Consider the following 21,777-nt stretch of genomic DNA (forward strand, 5'->3'; position numbering starts at 1 on the left):
ATGTTAAAAATAGATCTTGAAAAGGGCTATAACACCACAGATATACAGAGCCACACATTATACATTAAGTTTTTTCTTCTCATATTCATGTTGAATATTGAATTACATCCTTGTTCTCATGGTGCATTATTACATTTTTGAAAATGAACATTACACCCCTCCTTCTAGAGTAGACCTTTTCTTTCTCTAGTATCTTCATTCTATAATACAATCCTTCTAGTATTGTATTATAGAATGAAGCTGTTATTGTAACTAAGTAATTTACGTCTCGAAATAAATAAACAAACCACCTTATCTTACTAAATTTTTAATATTCACCGCATTAATAAAATAATCGAGCGTTTAAATGGGTGAGAGAGTAAAGTGCGCAGTTACTTACCGAGGCTTTGTCCTGTGACGTCACGCTGACTAGCGTAGTGTGACTGCGCATGGTAATGAGCGCGCGGAAGCGGACTATGGCTGAAATGGTAAGATCTTTTGTATAACATTTATTCAGGATAAAGTTTAAAGAGTTGTTTCTACTCTGTACATTTTACATGGACACGACGTTTGAAGAGTTCTTATCAGAAAACGATCTGAATATGTAATCTATATACCGCAACTGCCTGTCGTGTTGTGCAATAGCACCGCTGGCTAATCAGTTGTCAAACTGATAAATGTACAACAACAACAACAACAACATAGAAAATGTAAACCAGTTTCAAAGGTTTTATTCAATAAATGTGTTAGGTTTAGCCTCAAGTTTGCTGTACTCAGAGAAGTTACAACAACATTATTTAGCACTGGTTTCATACGGTTATGCTTACATTCAAAACCTTAAATCAGCCTCATTTGGAGTTATTAATAATGCTTAGGTCCTTTAAACATTGTTTTATCCGGTTTACCGAACAGTTTCGACTGTAGCTGTTACACAAGTCAGTGCAAAACAAACCAGTTTATTTCGCTTATGTTACGATTATAACTTACCGTTAACAGTTACCTAAATCTATTTTACCGTTATAACTCCTATTGAAACTCAAAATGAGATTAAATGGGAAATATGTTGTCTTGTTCTCTCTATTCCAGGTATCAGACAGTGTCGGGGATAAGAGTGTTTCTGTTTCAGACCCTCCAAAACAACATCCTCCCAAACGCCGACGCATCATCGACGCCTCGTCCATCACAAACGTGCCTGTTTACTCCAACAAGGTGGGTGTATCAAAGTCATTGATGACTTGAAACATATAGTTGATGACCTTTACCACATGTTTTAAAATATGACTGTAATCTAGGTGCTTTGGAATGGATGTGTTGCAAGGTACAAACAAAGGTGATTCAGATGTTATATGATTGTGTTTTAGGTCAACAGCTCCTTAAATCTGAAGCCAATAACCTTCAAAAACACCAGTCTCACAGGTATCAAAACTTTCACTGTTACCTCTGAGTAAATCACATTTTATACACTAATGTTAAATTTTTGGGGAGATGAGTGCTTTTGAACGTAACATTAATCAAAAAATCCTGAAAAAAAGTTTTTTTTAAAAACAATCACTGTTTTTTAAAAAAAAAAAATTACTAATCAAGCAGCTCAACTGTTTTCAGCAATGACATTGAAGGATCATGTGACACTGAAGACTGGAGTAATGATGCTGAAAATTCAGCTTTGCCATCACAGGAATAAATTACATTTCAAAATATATTAAAATAAAAAACAGTTATTTTAAATTGTAATAATATTTCACAATATTATTGTTTAACTGTATTTTTTGATCGAATAAATGCGGTGTTCATAAGATCATTAACATAAGAGACCACTTTCAAAAACATAAAGAAAATCTTACCAACCCCAAACTCTTGAATGGTCGTGTATATCTTGCCTTTATGTAATACTTCTCATTACTTGTAGACTCTTTATTATAGATATTTATCATTTTGTTAGTAGGATTTAATCCAATAACATCCTCGCTGTTTTTGTTTACCATACCAGATGAGGAAAAGGGTGGCCCTCTTTGGACTCCTTCCCCACCCCGCGCAGTGAAACGGCCAATCAGCATTGACCTGAGTGGCTCAGAGGAGGAGCCAGAACAGAGTGAAGCTCAGTAAGTACACAGACTGACTTCAGTGTAGTTTCTTTAGTCTAGTTTCTCTTGGCATATAAAAAAATAGTCATTATGCAGCCAATATAAATGTTATTTGTTTTTGTGACAGCTGCCTCAAAAATAGCTTCTTGACATCCAAATGAATCATATGTTGCGTTCATGCCGTGTTGTAATTACCGTTATTTCGAGATGACAACACGGGACTTTTTACTCTGAGCTGTTCATGGAATCGGAATTATGCCTTTCTATGGTAAACGCCTAATAAATAAATGTATATACAACATATAACGCCTAAATGAATTCAGCGGTCACATGGTACAAGTTGGAGCTCTACGATAATTTCTACGATAATTACGAGTTCTACGAGGACGTAAATGCTTCTTACAAGTTGGGATCTCGTAATTACAGTAATTTCCACATGGGGTGAACGCACCTATAGCTAGGCCAGTTAATCAGCTGATTGATTAGCCTACTCAAAGCTGTGTCCTTTCATCTAATCATCATCTTCCTCACCTTTAGAGAAGTTATTCGTTCTCCCTCTCCACCCCCACCACCATGTAGTCCACCAGTGAAGCAGAGCCAACGAGCAAACCCAAAAATACGGTGAGGGACATCATCAGTGATGGTCCTGATCTCTCTTTTAGAGTGATGTTCTTTTCTTATGCAAAATTGAGTGTTTTAATTCTGTCGTGACAGAAATTAGAAGGAGGAAACAGAAATGAATAACAATATTAGAAGTAATGAAATGAACCGCTAGTAAGGCCAGAGATGAGTAAACAGGTTTGACATTCTCTTGTTCTCTTTCTCCGTCTCTGTTCCAGAGAATTCAACAGGAAACTGAATGCGATCGGCTCTCTTGTGTGTCTGTCCCCTGAGCCTCGAGAAGCTGTCATTGAATACAGGAACTCTCCGTCTCCGGTGAATGACTATGATGATGATGATGACATCATCATCATTTCTTCTGACAGCAAACAGAAAAGACGTCCCCTGAATACTGAGGGCAGAGACTCAGCGCGAGAAATTTCGCTAAAATTCCGCTGCCGAACAGAGTTGTACAAAATCCCAATACTCTCTGTAAGTGGAATAAACACATTTTTTTAGGCACATTTGTTTGGTATAATGAATATGAATACATTTACCTTTTTATTTAAGCTGGCAAATTAATGGACTGTCATCATTAAATAAGTGTCTTTCGATTGCAGACGGCTCCTTTGAGTAAAGCTGTGGAACAGCTGGCCATCAAACTCAATGTCTCAACCAGCCAAATTCTGTTACTAAAGAAAGATATAGATCTCCCTATTCACTCGTCTGTCAGTGAGCTGGGTCTCGGCATAGCTGACATTATAGGTAATAGAAAACAGTGGGAATGTTGAGCTGAATTCATTAGCATGCGTCGCAGTGCATTTATTCCATTGCTTTTGAATGTTTTTAATTGGAAACATCCTATAAATGACACTTCCTGAAACCTTCATGCAAATCCTGTTTGTACCTTCTGTCTCTTCCAGATTGTGTTGTAACAGAGAATAAACAAGAAGTGAGTGACAAACGTGATCTTATTACTTTGCGACTGCAAGGCAAAGAGAAAGCGTCTGTGCAGGAGTATTCCCTACAAAAGGTCTGTACTGTATGCCTTTTTGGATGTTCTTCTTGTGCAACTTGTGTTTTTGTGAAGGACATTTAGTGCTCAGTGCTTTTTTCTTCTTTTTTTTTTAAAGAATGCTCCTCTAGGGTCCATCCTGTCTCAGTATGTCTCTGGTATGGCTGCCAGTGCTAGATGTAGGGCTAAATTTCTCTTTGACGGGTCAAGGGTCACACATGATCAGACTCCAGCTGACCTGGACATGGAGGACGGTGACGTCATCGAAGTCTGGGTCTGAACGACGGACACTATTGATGTTGTTGGGAGTTCTGTGCTTTCTCAACACCGTGTTCTGTATGCAAGGAGGAAGAAAAAGATTTGTAAAGGATGTCTGACATTTGTTCAAACCAGGGGTAGGCAATGTCGGTCCTGGAGAGCCACTGTCCTGCAGAGTTTAGCCCCAACCCTGAGAAAAACTCACCTGCCTGTAGCCTCATTGACTAGCTGGTTCAGGTGTGTTTGATTAGGGTTGGAGCTAAACTCTGCAGGACAGTGGCTTTCCAGGACCGACGTTTCCTAGCCCTGGTTTAGACCTTTATCACTTGTGCTGAAAAAACCACAGACAAATGTTTTTGTTTTTTTTAGGTTCCATGAACAGCATACGTTTGAGGACATGCAAAAACAATATAAATCCGTTTTACATTGTGTATATACACCAGATTTATTTAAAAATAGATTTTTTAATTAAAAAAAATTGATTGAATGGAATATAATAAAATGACAAATTTGTAAGATGTTTTTGTTGTTGTATGCAGTACTTGTGTCACTAGAATTGGCTTTTAGGGGCATTTTACTTTTATGAGAACATACTATTAAAATATAGATTAAAAAAAAATCTATGAAACAATATCGCACTCATTTATGTCAAATAATTAAATTGAATTAATAATTTGAAAAAAATTATCGACTTGAACAATTATAGATGTTACCTTTAAAAATCAAATGCAAAAGTAGCTGTAAGTAGGCCAACATTCGCCTCTGAGTTTGGGAATATATCAATTATTTGATAAGTAAATTTAGAAATTAACAACAGGGACATTTTGTCACTTTACAGAGACTTTTCTGACCCAGCAACAACCTATATTAAATGCAGCAAATATTAGCTTCACACACTTATGTAAACCCATGTTATCTCGGGTCATTGATCAGCTCAACCAATTAATCGCTGCTTTACATTAGTTTGTGCTGATAAAGCACCAGCTTTCATCAGCACAAAAAGTAGAGACTAACTAAATACTCAGATTCACTAGTGATTTTGTTTACATCTTTTGTTGCATAAAGAGCGGAAGAAAAGTTTTTTTTTTAAAATAATGTATAGATGCCGTACCATCATTATTAATTCACAGTCGCAGAATTATACATAAAATGAATTAAAGAGCCAGTTACGTGCCCAAATCAGAATATCCTTATCACTTACGGTTTTAAATCGTATTTATTTTTAATCTTTTCAACCCAGTGCAGAGAGTGAGGGTGACAGCGGCTGTTGGTTGGGGAGGGGGGAGCGCTCACATGACTGTGCAGCGGAAGCACTGCGTCATTCCAACATGGCGTCGCACTGAGCTTGTAGACCAGAAACTAAACTGTAAGTCGGTCAGCTGCACACAGTTCGCTTCGAGAGTCTCCACTGCAATTCAAAAATGTTCACACAGGAGATAAGGTAAAGATCCTGAAACGTCACGACAACCCAAAGGGAGCCCGACAGCGTCCAGAAGAAGAACTTTAAGGACACCGCTGACGTCGCTTGGCATTTTCCAGGTAAACAACACTGTATACCGATCAGTAAACAGTCTCGGATAGATCAGATGGGAGACAGTTTAAATCGATCTTTTATATAGGTTTTGTGATTTACATGTGTCTGTCAACAATGTTAAGTGAAAGGTTGTTCCTTATTTTTGTAATTGAATGTTTTGCTTTTCCAATGTTGTGTTTTTTTAAACGAATAAACCACCATTACCGTTTTCTGTGCCTTTTCCAAAATAATGAAATACCGCGCTTTGTGTGTGTTTTTGTCGCTGTCAGTGGAATATGTTGCTTAATCAGCATCATGTCTGTACATAGACTAGTGTTGGTCAACACCAGGCATCAGATATCAGCAAAAACCGGTTCAGTTTTACTTTGATTCAGCTGACAATCTGCTAAAGATTCTTCTGACACGTTATCCCACACAGGTTATTTAGCTTTGGGCACTGATTTTAATCTATTTACTGTTTTAAACAAACCTAAACATTTACGTTCATATATTATTTATCAAAATCGTGCACTCATACAGTTTTCTTGCAGCGTTTTTTTTTTTTTTCATAATTGTATTCACATGACATTGTGGTGAGATTAATTCGCATCACGAGCTTGTGCCTACTTCCCTCTCCATGTGTCTTCTTCCTAATACATCTAAACTACACTCCTGACAAACTAGATTATGAATATAAATCATGACTCCTGTCCCAGTGGAATCTATTCTAGAAAAATGGCTTCTGGGCTTTAAACAAAGAGCTCTTTCAGTATTCATCATCGTCTTGCTTGTCTATATTTTAAATGGATTATCTCACACAAAGGTAACAGTGGGGATCAAAAGTTTAAGTCCATGTTTAAAAACTTGTTTTTAAAAAAAATTCATTTAAACCCTGAAATAAATTATTATGGAATTTTGTAAATGTAAAAAAGAAGGTAATAAAAATGTTCAGACACTGAAAAAAAAGAAAAAGATTCTGCACCATATATGGTCACTAATCAAATACGCTCTTTTAATGTCACAGCAACTTTTCATTCGCTTTTTTTTTTTGCATGCAAATTATAAGCATTTTCATCATTCTCATGTGAGGTTGAGATTATAGTGTGATCAATAATCTTTGTGTGTAATATAATCAGTAGTAGACTTTGGTCTTTTTTTTTTGCTCTTGAGCAGTTAACACTGTAGGCTAATGTCAATGGTTTTACTTCCCCTTAGGATGTGATTGTGGTAGACCAAACCATCCATGTTCGAAAGAAGTTTTTTTTAATCTGTATTTATGCAGTATTATTGCGAAGACTTTGATTTGTACTGGCACTTTCGCTTTATGTCATCTTTATGTATTTTTTCGGCAGCAGTGATGTCACGGACAGATGTTGCGGACACCACACCCTTCTTCTCAGATTATAATGAGGAGGAGGTGCCGGCTGACAATGGGGTGGGTTCTCCTCAGCCCGAGGAGGAGGAGTCTCCCAGTGGAGTGTCTGATAAGAGAGCTATATTGACTGTGATTGTACTCTGCTACATCAACCTGCTGAACTATATGGACAGATTCACTGTGGCAGGTAACCAGTGCTATTAGATTTCAGCGCATCAGTGCTCCCTTTTCATCCAGATCAAATGCACAAGACAAAGGCACAAATCATCAACACCCATGATAATGTGCTTTATGTTCATGGTATAAGATTATCCTAGTCTGGATTGTTCTTTTTGAATCACTTGTAAATCACATCACTAATTCTGAAAATTCATATTCAGTTTTTATGTGTTGTTTCTAATGCAGTGTTATTTTAGTATTTTTTTTATGAACTATTATAGTATTTATACAAATTTCGAATTAGATTTTATTTGTATATTTTAAGTTTTAGTCATTTTGTTACGTAATTGTGGCATTTTGTTAATATTTCTGTTTAGTTTTAATTAATTTTTATTTCAGTTTTAGTAATTTTAGTACTTAAAGTTAAGGGTATTTGCCTTGGCACCATTTCTAATTTTCATTTTAAGTTGATAATCTAATATTCATGTTTGCAGTCGTGCAAATAAGTTGTTTAGGTTTGGGGAACTAATTTTCATTTATTGATATGCAGATTAATCAAACCTTAACATTTACGTTCATATATTATTATATTATTATTATATATTATATATTAATATATTATTATTATATTATCAAAATAATCATGCACACATGTATTTCAATGCCAATAGTGGAAGGTTTTTTTTTTTTTTTTTTTTTACAACTTTTTCTTCATCACTGTATTCACATTATTACATGATTATTTTGTTTTAGCTTTATTTCCATAAATGAAAACAATTTTAATAGTTTTAGTTAATAACAACACTGCTCTTTTAAAGGTTAAGTAATAGTAATAAATGCAAAAGTAGAGCAAAAAGAGATTTCTTGTTGGTTGCCAATGTTTGATTTTGTACATAACTCTAGAAAGATTTAAAAACGTATAATGCGCAACAGTGTATGAATTGGTCAGTAATAAAGCTGTGATAACAATAAACTTCCTCTCTTTCAGGTGTACTTCCAGATATTGAGCGTTTCTTCGGCATTGATGATGGAAAATCAGGGCTACTTCAGACAGGTGAGCAGATTCATACCATGTAAAATTGGTTTTATTATTATTTATTTAATTATTAAATTTTTCTTTCACTTTGTTTGATTCTTTATTGCCCTTCAGTCTTCATATGCAGCTACATGTTCTTGGCTCCTGTGTTTGGATACCTGGGTGACAGGTACAACAGGAAGTTGATCATGAGTGTGGGTATTTTCTTCTGGTGTCTGGTGACACTTGCCAGCTCCTTCATTAGCAAAGAAGTAAGTCCTACACAAAACATTTTAGGCTATCCAGATGCCTAAGGGTTAAACCTCACTCTTATATGTGAATACCATTTTACTCAAAGACTTTGTTTCAAAGCAATAGCTTTCAGTCTCTGATGCGGTGTCTCATATACTGAAGTGTATTTATGTTTTAAAGTGTGATTTGTAGAGTAAACTAATAGGATAAATCCTCTCTCAGCATTTCTGGGCGTTGTTGTTGACTCGAGGGCTAGTGGGTGTTGGAGAGGCCAGTTACTCCACCATTGCTCCCACCATCATCGCTGATCTGTTCGTCAAAGAGAAGAGGACCAACATGCTGTCCTTGTTCTACTTTGCAATCCCAGTGGGCAGGTGGGACCACACACACACACACACACACACACACAGAGAGAGAGAACTGCCAGTCGAATTACTGGTATATAGGTTATTCACACTTTAGCTCTATGCACATTCTCACACTCTGTCACACACAGTTGCATTATCAGTTTTATTCAGTCCAGGAAATGGAGTTGCATTTGTAAGTTTCCTGGCGGCTGCTGCTGGTGAGCACTTCTAAGGGCAAATGAGTCACTGGATTTGTTAAATGTTGTGAGGATAATTAAAGTCGACATGAAATAAATTCTATTTTCTAAATGCATGTTATTGATCTTATTGTAAATAATTCATCCATGCATGTCATTTTTATCTTAATCTTAATTTTTTCTTGGTTCTTAATCAAAATGTCAACTTAATGACAGACAGACTTCTCTCTCATGACGTATGCCGTACTTCTCCAATCGTTTAGTCTGCTTAAACCCCGGCCCTTACTTACCCTCGACTGCAAGCTCAAATTCAGATGTTCCTCCATCCAATCAACAACTGGTGGATTGAACAAAGTCCCTCCTACATTTCCTTTTCTTTTCCAATAGTCTTTCCCTCGGATGTACATCACAAAATGGAAGAAAAACCTGTCTGTTAAAATTTAATAAATATATCAATAAAACATTTCCAGCTTCTACTGAAAGGCTTGGTTTTTTTTTAATTTGTGTAAATATTTAATACGTTTTCAATTAAATTCAACAATTATTCATAAGCAGAAATGTTGGGAAATATAATCACTTGTATTATTACTTATACGGTCATTCCTTGTCAAATCAACCAAATTTCCGAAAGTTCACCCAGCTCAATTTTTATTTTGTTAATATTTATTTCTGAAGAAAGACAAACATAAATAATGATGAAAGCCCAAATATTAATTGTCACAGATGTATATTTACTGAGTAATCCACTATTTTGTAGATTTGGAGCCAATTTACAGAGGGGTAAAATGACTTTAGAAAGATGGCAGCAGCATTATTTTATTTTTACACAGAGATTGGTAGGTCTATTAGTTAAGTCTGTTGACTTTCGCAATCTTTGTTTCATTATATGCCAACGATGGTGGTTCAAAAAATGGCAAAAAGCACTTCTTGTGTCTTTTGCCTCAAGTTTGCGTGCCTTTAACTCAAGAAGTATTAAAGATTCTGGTTCTTAACAAACTTTCCTTTTGGTATCTTTATTTTAAAGGCCCTGGATGGCTCTATCCCAGTGATATGGAGATCTTAATGTGGCTCCATGAGTAAATTGGTAAATTGTAAACATTTTCAGTGGTCAAAAACCAAACATGGGCCTTCTTTTTTCTTTTGAAGAGGAATATCTGAAAAACAAATAACGTTGAAACTAGAAATGTATCTCGTGTTTTTTTTTTTATCAACGCAATTGCATAGAACATAACTTTCTGAGTGCCATAAATATTGTTTTTCCAAAGTTTGCAGGCCTGTAACTTTCCTTTTGAAAACTTTCCTTTTGAAATCTTAATTTCCAAGGTTCAGTCCCATAGATATGGGGATCTCAAAGTTCAAATTGTTGAATTTTACCCAGCTGGGAACCTCTGGTTGATTTGACACGGAATTACCCTATATTATTTTAATAATTTAAAATAACTGTTTTCTATTTTAATATATTTTGAAATGTAACTTATTCCTGTGATGGCAAAAGCTGAATTTTCAGCATCATTACTCTAGTCTTCAGTGTCACATGATCCTTCAGAAATCATTCTAATAGGCTGATTTGCTGCTCAAAAAACATATTTGTAAAATTATAAATTATGTCTTTATTGACACTTTTGATAAATTTAACGTCTTTCCTGAATAAAACTTAATTTCTTTAAAAAAAACAAACCAAAAAAAACAATCTTACTGACCCCAAACTTTTGAATATTAGAGTCTCAAATTGCACATTAACACAGGCCTAAACATCATCTTAATGATCTAACTGTGTTTGGTCACTTGATACGTCAATCAGATATTTACTTCCTGTTTAAATGGGCAGTTCTCTGCCAGCATAAGCTGCAGTGTGGACCAGACTTCATCCCAATTCTCATTCAGATCTGCTGGCTTTTCTTTCCTCAGTGGCCTGGGTTATATCGTGGGCTCAAAAGTGGATGAAATGGCTGGGGATTGGCACTGGGCTCTTCGGGTACGTCTGCAGCACCAAACCTTTCACTGCTTATCTGTCTATGGGTGGATTACATAATACACGCTGCTTTCACCACAAAATCACACTTGGAAATAAAATATGATAACAATTCTTTGTAATTTTCTCCCACTTTCTGTGTCTCTCTTCCTTTTATTTGTTTGTTTCTCTTCCTTAGGTGACCCCTGGTCTGGGGCTGTTGGCCGTGATCCTCTTGTTGTTTGTGGTTAAGGAACCGATGCGCGGTGCTATCGAAGCTCGCCCGGAGCACACGCTGCACAGAACCAGCTGGCTAGTGGACTTGAAAGCACTCTGCAGGAAGTGAGTCACTGATAGCTCATGTTGCCTTTAAAGCATCATTTATAAGTCATGACCTTTGCCTTAGATGTCACGCAGGGAAATTTTCAATATCTGATAATGCTGCTTGTTCTGACTGAGGTTTTTTTTCCTCAGTTATTAAGTAATTACTGCTGATAACACTGCAGCCTCTGATATGATCAGTTATAAGATATCTAATCGTGAGCAACCACAAGCAATTTTTATCAGATTTCAGGGTAATTTTTTATCATAAAGCTGTAGCTTTAGCATTGCTCTCGGTGACTGCCGTTGTTAGAAATGCATGTTTTTAAGAATGTTTCCATTTTATTGGCAGTAGCTTGAAAGTCAGTGGGGCTCAAAACAACATTGGACCTCATTGACTTTCATTGTGCGTACAAAAAAACGCTGAAACAAAAAAAATATTTAAGTTACACAGTGACTGCTTGTTTCTTTGCTGAACTAAATGCTTTTTCCCTTTTCCCTCTTTATTTTTTAATTTTTTTTTTTTTGGTTGTTGTCTCAGTCCAAGTTTTATTCTGTCCACGTTTGGCTTCACTGCGGTGGCCTTTGTGACAGGATCACTTGCCCTGTGGGCCCCTGCCTTTTTATTCAGAGCAGGCGTCTTCATAGGAGAGAAGCAGCCGTGTTTAAAAATCCCCTGTGACAACTCTGACAGGTACCAGACCCTCACACACACAAACATCTCTCTCTAAAGATACACCCCATGACATTCGCACCGACTTTTGTTTTGTTTTTTAATGTCTTTGTAGTATTATGGTACTGTTATGACGTTACCATTTAGAGTACTGCGTTTGCACATGCTGTATTGTAAATATACTTCTGTTTAGAACATGCACTGGTAATGTTCTTCTAATCTCTTCTGCTCTGCAGTCTGATATTTGGCGGCATCACAGTTGTGTCGGGCATCCTGGGCGTCGCGAGTGGAGTGCAAGCCAGCAAGATGCTGAGGACGAGAACCCCTCGAGCTGATCCCCTAGTCTGTGCTGCAGGACTCCTCCTCTCTGCTCCCTTTCTCTATCTGTCCATTATGTTTGCCCAAGCTAGCACTGCAGCCACTTATGTAAGTCACTCATCTGACCTGACCTGACCTCTCCTCTGACCTGGTTTTATCTGAAAGCTCTTATTCCAGGAAATGTTTTTTTATTGACTTCAGTGCTGTTTTTCTGTCTAGGGCAGTTTAATGCTGATCATAATGGTGGTTGACTATTTTATTTTCTCATCAGGTCTTTATCTTCCTGGGTGAGACATTCCTGTCTATGAACTGGGCCATTGTTGCAGATATCCTACTGGTGAGTTTCCCTTCCTCCCATTTAATCAAAATTCCAATTCTGAAAAATAATGAAAAGATGGTTTTATTTCATTATTCACTCACCCTCATGTCTTTGCATACTTGTATACTAGTTGTTTTTTAGACTTGTTTGAAGAAACGTTAATCAGTTATTGCCATTCAATGACTTCAAACTTTTTAAAAAAATGACAAAGAAGGCACCATAAAAGTAGTTAATATCACTGGCACACTATATTCAAAGTTTTACAAAGTAGTGGAACCACAGAAGGACTTAAAATTATTTATTTATATTATTATGTTTTTAATATAAATACATGATTAAAATGCTAAAAATACAACAACAAAAAATCAAGATGTAAACGTTTATTGCCCCATTAATAGCCTAACTATTATTTACTTTGAAATATGTGTGGAATAACATGAGGTCTCTTTCTCTATGTCCTTATTTCTCTCTCTTTCTTTCAGTATGTTGTGATCCCTACACGTCGCTCCACCGCAGAAGCGTTTCAGATTGTGCTCTCGCACCTGCTGGGCGACGCTGTTAGTCCTTACCTCATAGGAGTGGTACGTCAATCTCACAAATGCACAGAAAAGTTATTTTAAAAAGACATTTGAAGTTGCACGTGGTCTGTTTTCCCCTATTAAGGTGTCAGACTCGATAAAGGAGTCGGACTCATACATGTGGGAGTTTCGTTCACTTCAGATGTCACTCCTGCTGTGCTCCTTCGTGGCTGTGGGGGGCGGAGCTTTCTTCCTTGCCACGGCCCTCTTCATTGAGAAAGACAGAGATCTGGCTGAGAACTACATCCCCTCTGGTGAGTGATATCACTAATGACATCACAGTCTTCTCTTAGATTACAGGCCATTATTATTTCGAGATGGTCCTCACTGCAGAACACGAAATCCAGGGGGAGGAGTTGGATCCAGATCCAACTCCTCCCACCTTACATGTACCTAAACCTACCGATCTCCAGCCCCTGATCCCTAAACCCACCCCTAAACCTACCAATCTCCAGCCCCTGATCCCTAAACCCACCCCTAAACCTACCAATCTCCAGCCCCTGATCCCTAAACCCACCCCTAAACCTACCAATCTCCAGCCCCTGATCCCTAAACCCACCCCTAAACCTACCAATCTCCAGCCCCTGATCCCTAAACCCACCCCTAAACCTACCAATCTCCAGCCCCTGATCCCTAAACCCACCCCTAAACCTACCAATCTCCAGCCCCTGATCCCTAAACCCACCCCTAAACCTACCGATCTCCAGCCCCTGATCCCTAAACCCACCCTTAAACCTACCGATCTCCAGCCCCTGATCCCTAAACCTACCGATCTCCAGCCCCTGATCCCTAAACCTACCCATCTCCACCCCTTAGATGTGGATCAACCCCGCCCCCTGGATCTTGAGAACTGCATTGAGGTGCTACTGATTATTTCCAATGAATTTGCCATTTTCAGGATATTCTTGTCCAAATCCAATTAGTTATTAATTTTATTTATTTTGTTTATTCTGTGTATATATTTATAAATGTATTATTTATTTATTTTGTGTATTTGAATGATCAATTATTACATCATTAATAGCCATTTAAAAAAAAAAAACATTCCTAGTTAAATTCAAGGGATGTGCCCGAAGCCGAATATCTTAGTCTGAAAAGCATTGATAATGGCTTCCAAAATTCACTACACTAATAATGAGTCTGTGAAGTGAATGATGGTAAAGTAGTACATCATACACATTTTCTATTATTTGATATGTCTATTTAAACATTTTAAACTTGTATATAGTTGTAAATTGTATAGAGTGTAAACTCTATGAATGAAATGAGGTGCGTCTCTCAGAAATCAGAACTTGACGAGTAATATCAACTAAGATACTGAATCATAAAAAAAATTTTTTACTGCTAGTTCTATTTAAATATTTTAAACCTTGTATGATGATATGGTTTGTTTGTCTGTCTCACTCTCTCCTGGAGCCGGTCTTATAGTGAATTATGTGACCGTAAACATAATGTAGTGGCAGTAAGGGTTAGGGTTCTCATAAGAACAGCAAAGCAAACACACACCTTATGAGGTGAAAGTTAAAGGGAAAATCTTGATGCAAAGAAAAAATAACTACACACTCTCTTAAGCACATTTATTACCAACGTTTCGGCACAAGTAGCCTTGGTCAAGGTATAAGGTTAGGATTAGCATTAGCTCAATACAGCACCTACTATGGTCACAGAATTCGGCACAAAACCCGCTAGCGTTTTGTATACCGGTACTTTATCATTTGTTCAGATTTGCAGTTGTATGCACAGTAAAAGTTATTTTAGCAGTTTTCAACCACTGAATATTTTCTTTCAACTTTCATGTTCTCTAATCAGTTACTTTATCCTAGTCCTTTTATTTGAGGTTGTGTATGACTGTCCTGACATAACTCTGTACACAAGTTCCTCTGCGGAAAATCCTTTTATTTAACATGAAGTATTATTGTTTTAATTAGAAGATGTCAGTCAGTGAGTCAGTTATCTGACAGCAGCGTTATTTTAGTATAACTGAGATACTATTATCTTTATTACTATTTTGATTAACTTTCATTTAATTTGATTGTGTTTTTTGTATTTTTATTAGACTTTGAGTCTAGATTTTAGTTTGTTTTTCTAGTATTATACTAAATTAAAATGTATAGCTAAATGAGTAGTTATACTAAATAAAAATGAAAAATGTTGTCTTGCCAACTAATGTTTATTTTATTTCACTTTTTTTTATTTTTTTTTATAAAATGGTTTTAGTTTTAGCTAACTATAATTGACAGCACAAATGCTGTCCAGAGACATCAACCTTGAAATATTTAATTTTTTTTCCTCTTACATTTTTTTCCCCTCCTAAAATACTGATTTACTTTCAAGTCCATTTTTCCTTTTTTATTTGAATTTATTTGTTGTTATAATTCTTATTCACATGCTGATTTTTCAGGGTCATTACAGGCACTTTAGAAATCTAATATACTGATGTCTCTTTGTTTTCCAGATGACGCACCGATTGTTGTCCCTAAGAGAGGCAGGTCCACTAAAGTGTCAGTGTCAAGTGTTTTAATTTGAGATGATGCAAGAATTTGGATGCTTTTCAACATGGGGAACAACATTCTGATTGGCTTTGGCAGACAGAGCCAGTGCCATCAGCAGCCAATCCTGGAGCAGTGTCAGACAAGTAATCACTGATTGGACAATCTCCACAATATGGAGTTTTATAGTAATTTATTATGCTTATATTTTTTAACGCCAATATTGATTTTGGGAACATTATGAACTAACAACATCTTACATCTTACTTGGAAGTCCTGTGTGCCATCAACCATTCTGCCTGGGACGAGACAGAGGCACACGAGGTTATATGTTGGGGATGTTTCTTAACCTTTAATTAAAACTCATCGAGCCGCGTTTTACATTTCAAGTGTAAATTGGAGGGGACCTGAATTGATTTTTCAAATCGTTCACTCTCAAACTACTGTTGCATTTGTTTTCATCAAAACTAGCAGATGTCTGTGATCTGCCTTTACAAACTTTCCACTTTCTTCTTGTTTTAATGTTTTCTTCCATACTACATTTGAGCTGTCGGAGTCTTTTAGGACGGAACCAGAAAACAAACACTAATGCGACCATGGCATTATTCAGATACTAATTAGTTTGATGATATTTTTAAAAATAATATTGTTACATACTTTTGTTGCGATGGCCTGGTTCATGGCATGTTTTAACGTGCCATTTGTACTGTAATTATTATTTTATTTTTTAAATGAAGGCAGTTTTTAGTGCATTCTTTTGACATAATTTGCTTGCTAATCTTGTTTTGTAACTTTTCTAAATATTAAATTAGAAATGTAATCTTATTTGTGTCTGTTTGAATTTCTTTTCACTCTCTCTGTTACTCTCTTTATTTCTCCTTACAGCATATCTTAATAATGGCAAGTCTTTTTTTAACTACTTCTTTATATCGTTCTCTCCGTCTCTTGCATGTTTGCGTCCTCTTTCTCTCTGCAGTGGCAACAATGACGATCATAAGGTTTTTCAGTTGCTGTGGTTTCCTGTTTGTAGGTGGGATATAGAGATGCAAGCCTGTTTGGTAAATTTGCTGTGAAAATTAGTCTCGTGAATGAATTATGAAAACCGAAGAGCCTGAATCGAAACATGCGTTCTTCGTGCAGTGGAGCATTTGGTGGATGTTGTTGTGCATGTGAGAATATACTTGTACCTATATGTCATTCCTGTCAATTGTGTTTGTGTAGGCTACAAGAACGCCACAAAATGCCACAAGAGTGGGAGGCAAGACTGAGAAATTATGACTCACTGTCCGCCAAGCGCAGAGTTAACTCTTACAGCTCTAAACAGACAGTTTTTAATTTGACATGTTTAGAACTCATTCATTTCTCATGAAACTGCAGGGGAAACACTTGTGTGTATTGTGTGTAACTTTATTGTGGAACATTATAAAGCATGACTAATTGTCTTTTAAAATGACCAGTTATTATTATTGTCTGACATTGAAAAAAGTATGATTCTGTTCTAATGTGCTCAAATTCTCAGCTTAATGAATCTCGATCTTTTAAAGCACTTTTAATAATCTATAATCTTTGAAAACAGGTTTTACAGAAAACGGTGCCTTATTGACTTCGTCTTTTACCCATGCTCATTTAGTGCTCTCCAACGTCTGACAAATGATGAAAATTAAGAAAGAAAACTAAAACAAGCAATCAAATCTGCATGACAACACAAAACCGAGCAAGAAAGCGAACCTTCAGATATGAGAGACGAGATAAGGAAGGGAGGTGAAATGAGCGAGAGAGCAGCCAGTTACAGAGATGAAAAGAGGGGGAAAAGATGCTGACTGGTGCAAGTGATGGAACGGCGCTTTCAATGAGCCTATGAGGATGCAGAGAGCAAGTGCAGCGAGGAGAGAAACCTAAAAGTTAAGTTCTTTGCAGCAAAGGCCCTGTAGATCAGGACACACCTCAACGTCTCGTATTAATTAATAAAACCTAAGGAACCTCTCAGCAGATATGAGCGTATTAATAGACTGACTACTGGGATCGTTCAAGTTTGGGTTGGGAGGTCGTTTAGAAAACGGATGAACAAGTAGTGATTTGTGTGGGAGGAAGAATAAAAAATGGTGGCACCTTCATAGTGAGCTGTGAGTTAGGTGTGATTTTTACCATCTACAGCGTGCGTGTGAACTGGTCTCCAGTTTGGTTGCAGGTTTCTGCTGAGCAGAAAGTGTGGTGTCTTGATTTGACTTGACTGCTGCTTCTGATCGGTAAGCTTTTTACTTTTTCTGTTCACCATGTAAAACTGCGGCATAATTATATGTGGAATACTCTTGAAGTTTTCTGTGATACGATACAGAGAGCTTGAGTTTGAGTGAAGTAATGCTCATTTACATCTAGTTTCTGCAAACCGAAACTCCACAAACTCTAGAGATCCTATATGATATGCCGATCTTAATCAGTGGAGATGAGGAAGTTTGCAGTCCAAGCTTTACTGTCAACACCTTTGGTTTTCTTCTGTGCAAGTAACATGCTTATAACATCTATCAGGACAAAAATGAATTTGAATGGTGACTTTCCTTAATTTTGGGTGTGGAGTTCATATTAAGAAAATGTTTCAATATATATATATTTTTAGATCATATATCACATTATTTAGACGTTTTATTTACTAGCTCAGTCACTCTAAACTGACTGATACAGAATTGCTGGCTTGTTATATGGCTGTAGTTTGATAAGGATCCAAGGGTCAAAGATGTCTTCAACCGCAAATGAAACCTCGTTATTACACTCAATTTCCTTTGTCAAGCCAATTACATGCATTGTTCTTAGGTTTTTTTTTCTCTCACACCTTTTCTTAATGATGTTGTAAAGCATGTGTTAGAGTTATACGAATACTTTTAATAATTGTATGCATATAAATGAGTAGTCCAGTTGTGTTGAATCAGGTCATGATTTGATTTGTCAAAATTACCATAATACAGTATTGGGTGCCAAAGAACATGCCAAATAAAAAAATAAAAAAAATAAATAAAGAAGAAAAATTATTCTAAAATAAGAAAGTGTAGGCCATCTGGCCTGCTTTTTGGGGTTCTGGGTAGTAGTTCTCTATAACTTGACAGATCTAGGATTAAGAGAGGCCCAAACCTCTCATAATATGTCGTTTTTTTCTTCTCATCTAACTGCAAAATACAGGAAATCCGTTTCCTGGCACTGAATGCAACCACAGACAGCCACACACTAGCATATATAAAGGTGTGTAAAAGCTTGCAAGAAAGGTGATGCCGAGTGAAATTTCGCAGATTGAGAATTTGACTGATTAAAACCAGCTAAACGTATCATCTGAAAAGAGCTGACTTCTCAGAGATTTTTAGAAATGTTACAGAGAAGAAGAGCCTGTTTCCACTAAAATGCACATTGATTCATGTTGAGGTAATCAGGAGTTTGTTTTCTATCTGAGTGTTATACGTAATGGTGTTAAATTAGCTGACACACACACGGCGTTCAAGAATGAATTTGAATTTGAAGAATGAAGAATCAATAGAAAGAACTATTTTCAGGATTGATAATAATAATGAACGTTTTTTTGAGCAGCAAATCATTATATTAGAATGATTTCTGAAGGATCATGTGATACTGAAGTCTGGAGTAATGATGCTGAAAATACAGCTTTGCATCACAGGAAAAAATTATATTTTAAAATAAATTCAAATAGAAAACAGTTATTTTAAATTGTCATAATATTTAACAATATTACAGTTTTTTTTGTATTTTTAATCAAATAAATGCAGCCTTGGTGAGCATAAGAGAATTATTTTAAAAACATTACAAATCTTACCGATCCCAAACTTTTGAACGGCAGTGTGTATATATATATATATAGGCTATATATGCACAGTGGTGTTTATACTCATGAAAACAAGTCCAAATATCTCATAAAATATCTTTACAGGAGTTTGCTCAATTTCTGCGCTTCTATGTCCCAGATTTCTATTAAAACGAACATATTTAGTATTAACTTTAGCTTTTAGCTTTAGTTGGTCACATTAAAACGGTCTTGAAAACTTTTTTTTTAAATAATTGTATGCATATAAATGAGTAGTCCTGTTGTGTTGAATCAGGTCATGATTTGATTAGTCAAAATTACCATAATACAGTATTGGGTGCCAAAGAACATGCCAAATTTAAAAAAAAAAAAAAAAAGAAAAGAAATAAAGAAGAAAAATTATTCTAAAATAAGAAAGTGTAGGCCATCATTTTTTATCATACTTTCATAATTTATATTTATGCATATCAAGTTTCTTTTTTGTGTGTAGATTCTAGTTTTTATTTATTTATTTTTACCCTTGTCTAAACCAAGCCTTTCAGTCTTAAAATGTGAAAAAATACATAAATATGTGAGAATTCCATATTTGAAACTATAATAATCTAAACAAAGATTTCTAAAATTTGTGTTGTTTATCATGAAGGCAACGGTATCAGTGAAGAGCGAAATCAGACGTGATGAATAAAGAGAAATCAAGATAAAGATCACTTATCCATTTTTAATTATGTGTCAAAGTGTGAAAATAATTATCTTTGTGAACTTATGATGCACAAAATGCTATAGCTATAAAATAATCTTTGGCGGGGAGTTCATTTTATTGCAAAAATATTTCAAATGTAATTTCCACAAAACGCTATCAAGCACAATACATTATTTGAGATGCAATAGACATGACACAGGTGAGAATTCTTTATATGATCATTGTTTATGCTATTTGACATTGTCAACAGTCAAATTCGACTAATTTTGGTTTTTCTAAAAGATCACAGGGCTAAAACAGAACCTGGATTGTACATATCTTGAAAGGGATTTTGTCTAAAACTGTCCTTTATTTGAAGAAACAATCTTATTTTTAAGATATGTTATTTTCGAAAATGTGTTGGTTTTTACTGGAAAAGAAGATGATACTGATTAAGAATAGGATATTTCCAGTGTACAAGCAAACGATTAGTCAAATCAACAGCACCGTTAGTAGTTCTGAAAGACAAAGATACACTTTTTTTTTTTTTTAAGATTTACGCGATTTAATTAATAGTAAAAATCCATCAAATTGAATAATCCTTACGTATTTTAATTGATTAAGGATTGTTCAATTACTCAAAATACGCAAGGATTATTCAATTCAATTACGGATTTTTACTATTAATTAAATTTGCTTAAATCTTAAAAAAAAAGCTTAATTATTTGAGTATACAAAGTATCCAGAGAGATGCAAGCTAGTTAAGCGATCTAAATGTGCATGGCGGAAATTAAAGCATGTAGTTCTTCAAATTTAAGAAGAATGTATTAAGTGATAAAGAATAAATTCAGAGTAATGTTTTAAAGAGCTCGTGGAAGATCTGGATCTTCAGCTGTTTCTTAAAATTTGTGTCGCTACAACAAAAAGAACCTAAACAAATCATCTCTGATGATCTCACTGTTGTTTCATTTATATAGTTAAAACAGGTCAGTTTCATATAAACCAAATGAAATGAGTTCACCTAACTTTTCACATGCTGTCTGCTGCTTCATTTATGCAAAATGAGCAAACCTTTCTCCGGGTTAGTCATTCTAACCTGAAACCACAGATTCAGAAGAAGGTTGCTCTCCGTTGTGGCCTAATACTGCCATAAATTGATGTTCTGACATTGTCTTCTCAGTTATGGACGTCACTTTAGTGCTGTCTGTGGTAGGCGGGGCCGTCTTCCTGTCAATCATACTTGCATCCAGTCTTTGTACATACTGCTGGCGGTATAAACAACCAAGTAAGACCTCCTCTCTTTATCTATAATTAAAAAAAAATTGTCTCGTTAAAGTTTCGTGTTAAAAAGGATGTTTTGTGATATGTTTCAATAAAAGAATGTTTTACAACTTGACTTCGCACAACTCTGAAATGACCCTATGAGGAAGAGTTATAAGATAGATTTGTTAGTCAGACTCTGCGTTCTGCGCATGCTTGTAGTTTATACCATGGTCTGTCTGAATACTCGATTCTGATTGGCTGAAAGGTGTGCAATAAAACTGACCCACTGAAGTGCCTTGAAAAGTGTAGCATTATTCAATGTGTGATGTAATTTCCACTGAAACAGGAAGACAGGGCAGGGCATATCAAACAGTTCCTCCCCTTTTTTTTTTAAAGTGGCCATTAGCGTTTTGTTTATCACAGCTCAGCCAGATCCGTTGAGCTCCCTCCTAATCTCTAACCGTTTCTCCTCCTAATCTCCTCCATCGCTTTAAAATAGGCTACAGCATTCTGTGCAGAATTCAAATGGGTCCGATATGTTTTGTGTCTGCGCCGACTCATGCATATGACCTGCTACTGTGTCTCAGGACACA

General features: G+C 36.0%; 3 protein-coding genes across 8 annotated transcripts in view; all 3 read left to right on the forward strand.

The window, feature by feature from the left end:
• The first annotated feature begins 371 nt into the window (after positions 1-371).
• On the forward strand, positions 372-4,453 carry nfatc2ip (nuclear factor of activated T cells 2 interacting protein). Of its 3 annotated transcripts, none has more exons than XR_013818933.1 (10): positions 372-467; positions 1,066-1,188; positions 1,341-1,395; positions 1,967-2,078; positions 2,598-2,681; positions 2,900-3,152; positions 3,281-3,425; positions 3,584-3,693; positions 3,794-4,070; positions 4,206-4,453. XR_013818933.1 is itself a non-coding variant. In XM_079848329.1 (9 exons), the coding sequence occupies exons 1-9, from the start codon at positions 429-431 to the stop codon at positions 3,953-3,955; spliced, it is 1,083 nt and encodes a 360-aa protein (XP_079704455.1). In that variant the 5' UTR covers positions 372-428; the 3' UTR covers positions 3,956-4,453. The 3 variants fall into 3 exon arrangements, 1 of the variants encoding a protein (XP_079704455.1); XR_013818934.1 differs by having other exon boundaries at positions 396-467; positions 4,222-4,453; XM_079848329.1 differs by having other exon boundaries at positions 3,794-4,453.
• A 760-nt stretch (positions 4,454-5,213) lies between these two features.
• Positions 5,214-16,265, forward strand: spns1 (SPNS lysolipid transporter 1, lysophospholipid). 2 transcript variants are annotated; one of them, XM_079848102.1, is made up of 13 exons: positions 5,214-5,472; positions 6,799-7,008; positions 7,969-8,034; positions 8,131-8,267; positions 8,470-8,621; positions 10,700-10,766; positions 10,942-11,084; positions 11,605-11,757; positions 11,973-12,162; positions 12,326-12,391; positions 12,856-12,954; positions 13,037-13,205; positions 15,407-16,265. In XM_079848102.1, the coding sequence occupies exons 2-13, from the start codon at positions 6,804-6,806 to the stop codon at positions 15,475-15,477; spliced, it is 1,518 nt and encodes a 505-aa protein (XP_079704228.1). In that variant the 5' UTR covers positions 5,214-5,472; positions 6,799-6,803; the 3' UTR covers positions 15,478-16,265. The 2 variants fall into 2 exon arrangements, with proteins under 2 accessions (XP_079704228.1, XP_079704229.1); XM_079848103.1 differs by having other exon boundaries at positions 5,396-5,472; positions 6,802-7,008.
• A 949-nt stretch (positions 16,266-17,214) lies between these two features.
• Positions 17,215-21,777, forward strand: part of lat (linker for activation of T cells) — a 9,929-nt gene continuing 5,366 nt past the window's right edge. Inside the window, exons 1-2 of one of the 3 annotated variants that reach the window (XM_079848755.1) lie at positions 17,215-17,686; positions 21,102-21,206. Coding sequence is in view for 2 of the 3 variants with exons in the window: in XM_079848752.1 (XP_079704878.1) it covers positions 21,104-21,206 (103 nt within the window). In the remaining variant the exon portion in view is untranslated. Of the gene's footprint in view, positions 17,687-18,752; positions 18,849-21,101; positions 21,207-21,777 lie in introns of those variants that run through there. The other 2 variants (XM_079848752.1, XM_079848753.1) reach the window with 2 other exon arrangements.

This window comes from Squalius cephalus (assembly GCF_949319135.1).
Source record: "Squalius cephalus genome assembly, chromosome: 1".
NCBI lineage: Eukaryota > Metazoa > Chordata > Actinopteri > Cypriniformes > Leuciscidae > Squalius > Squalius cephalus.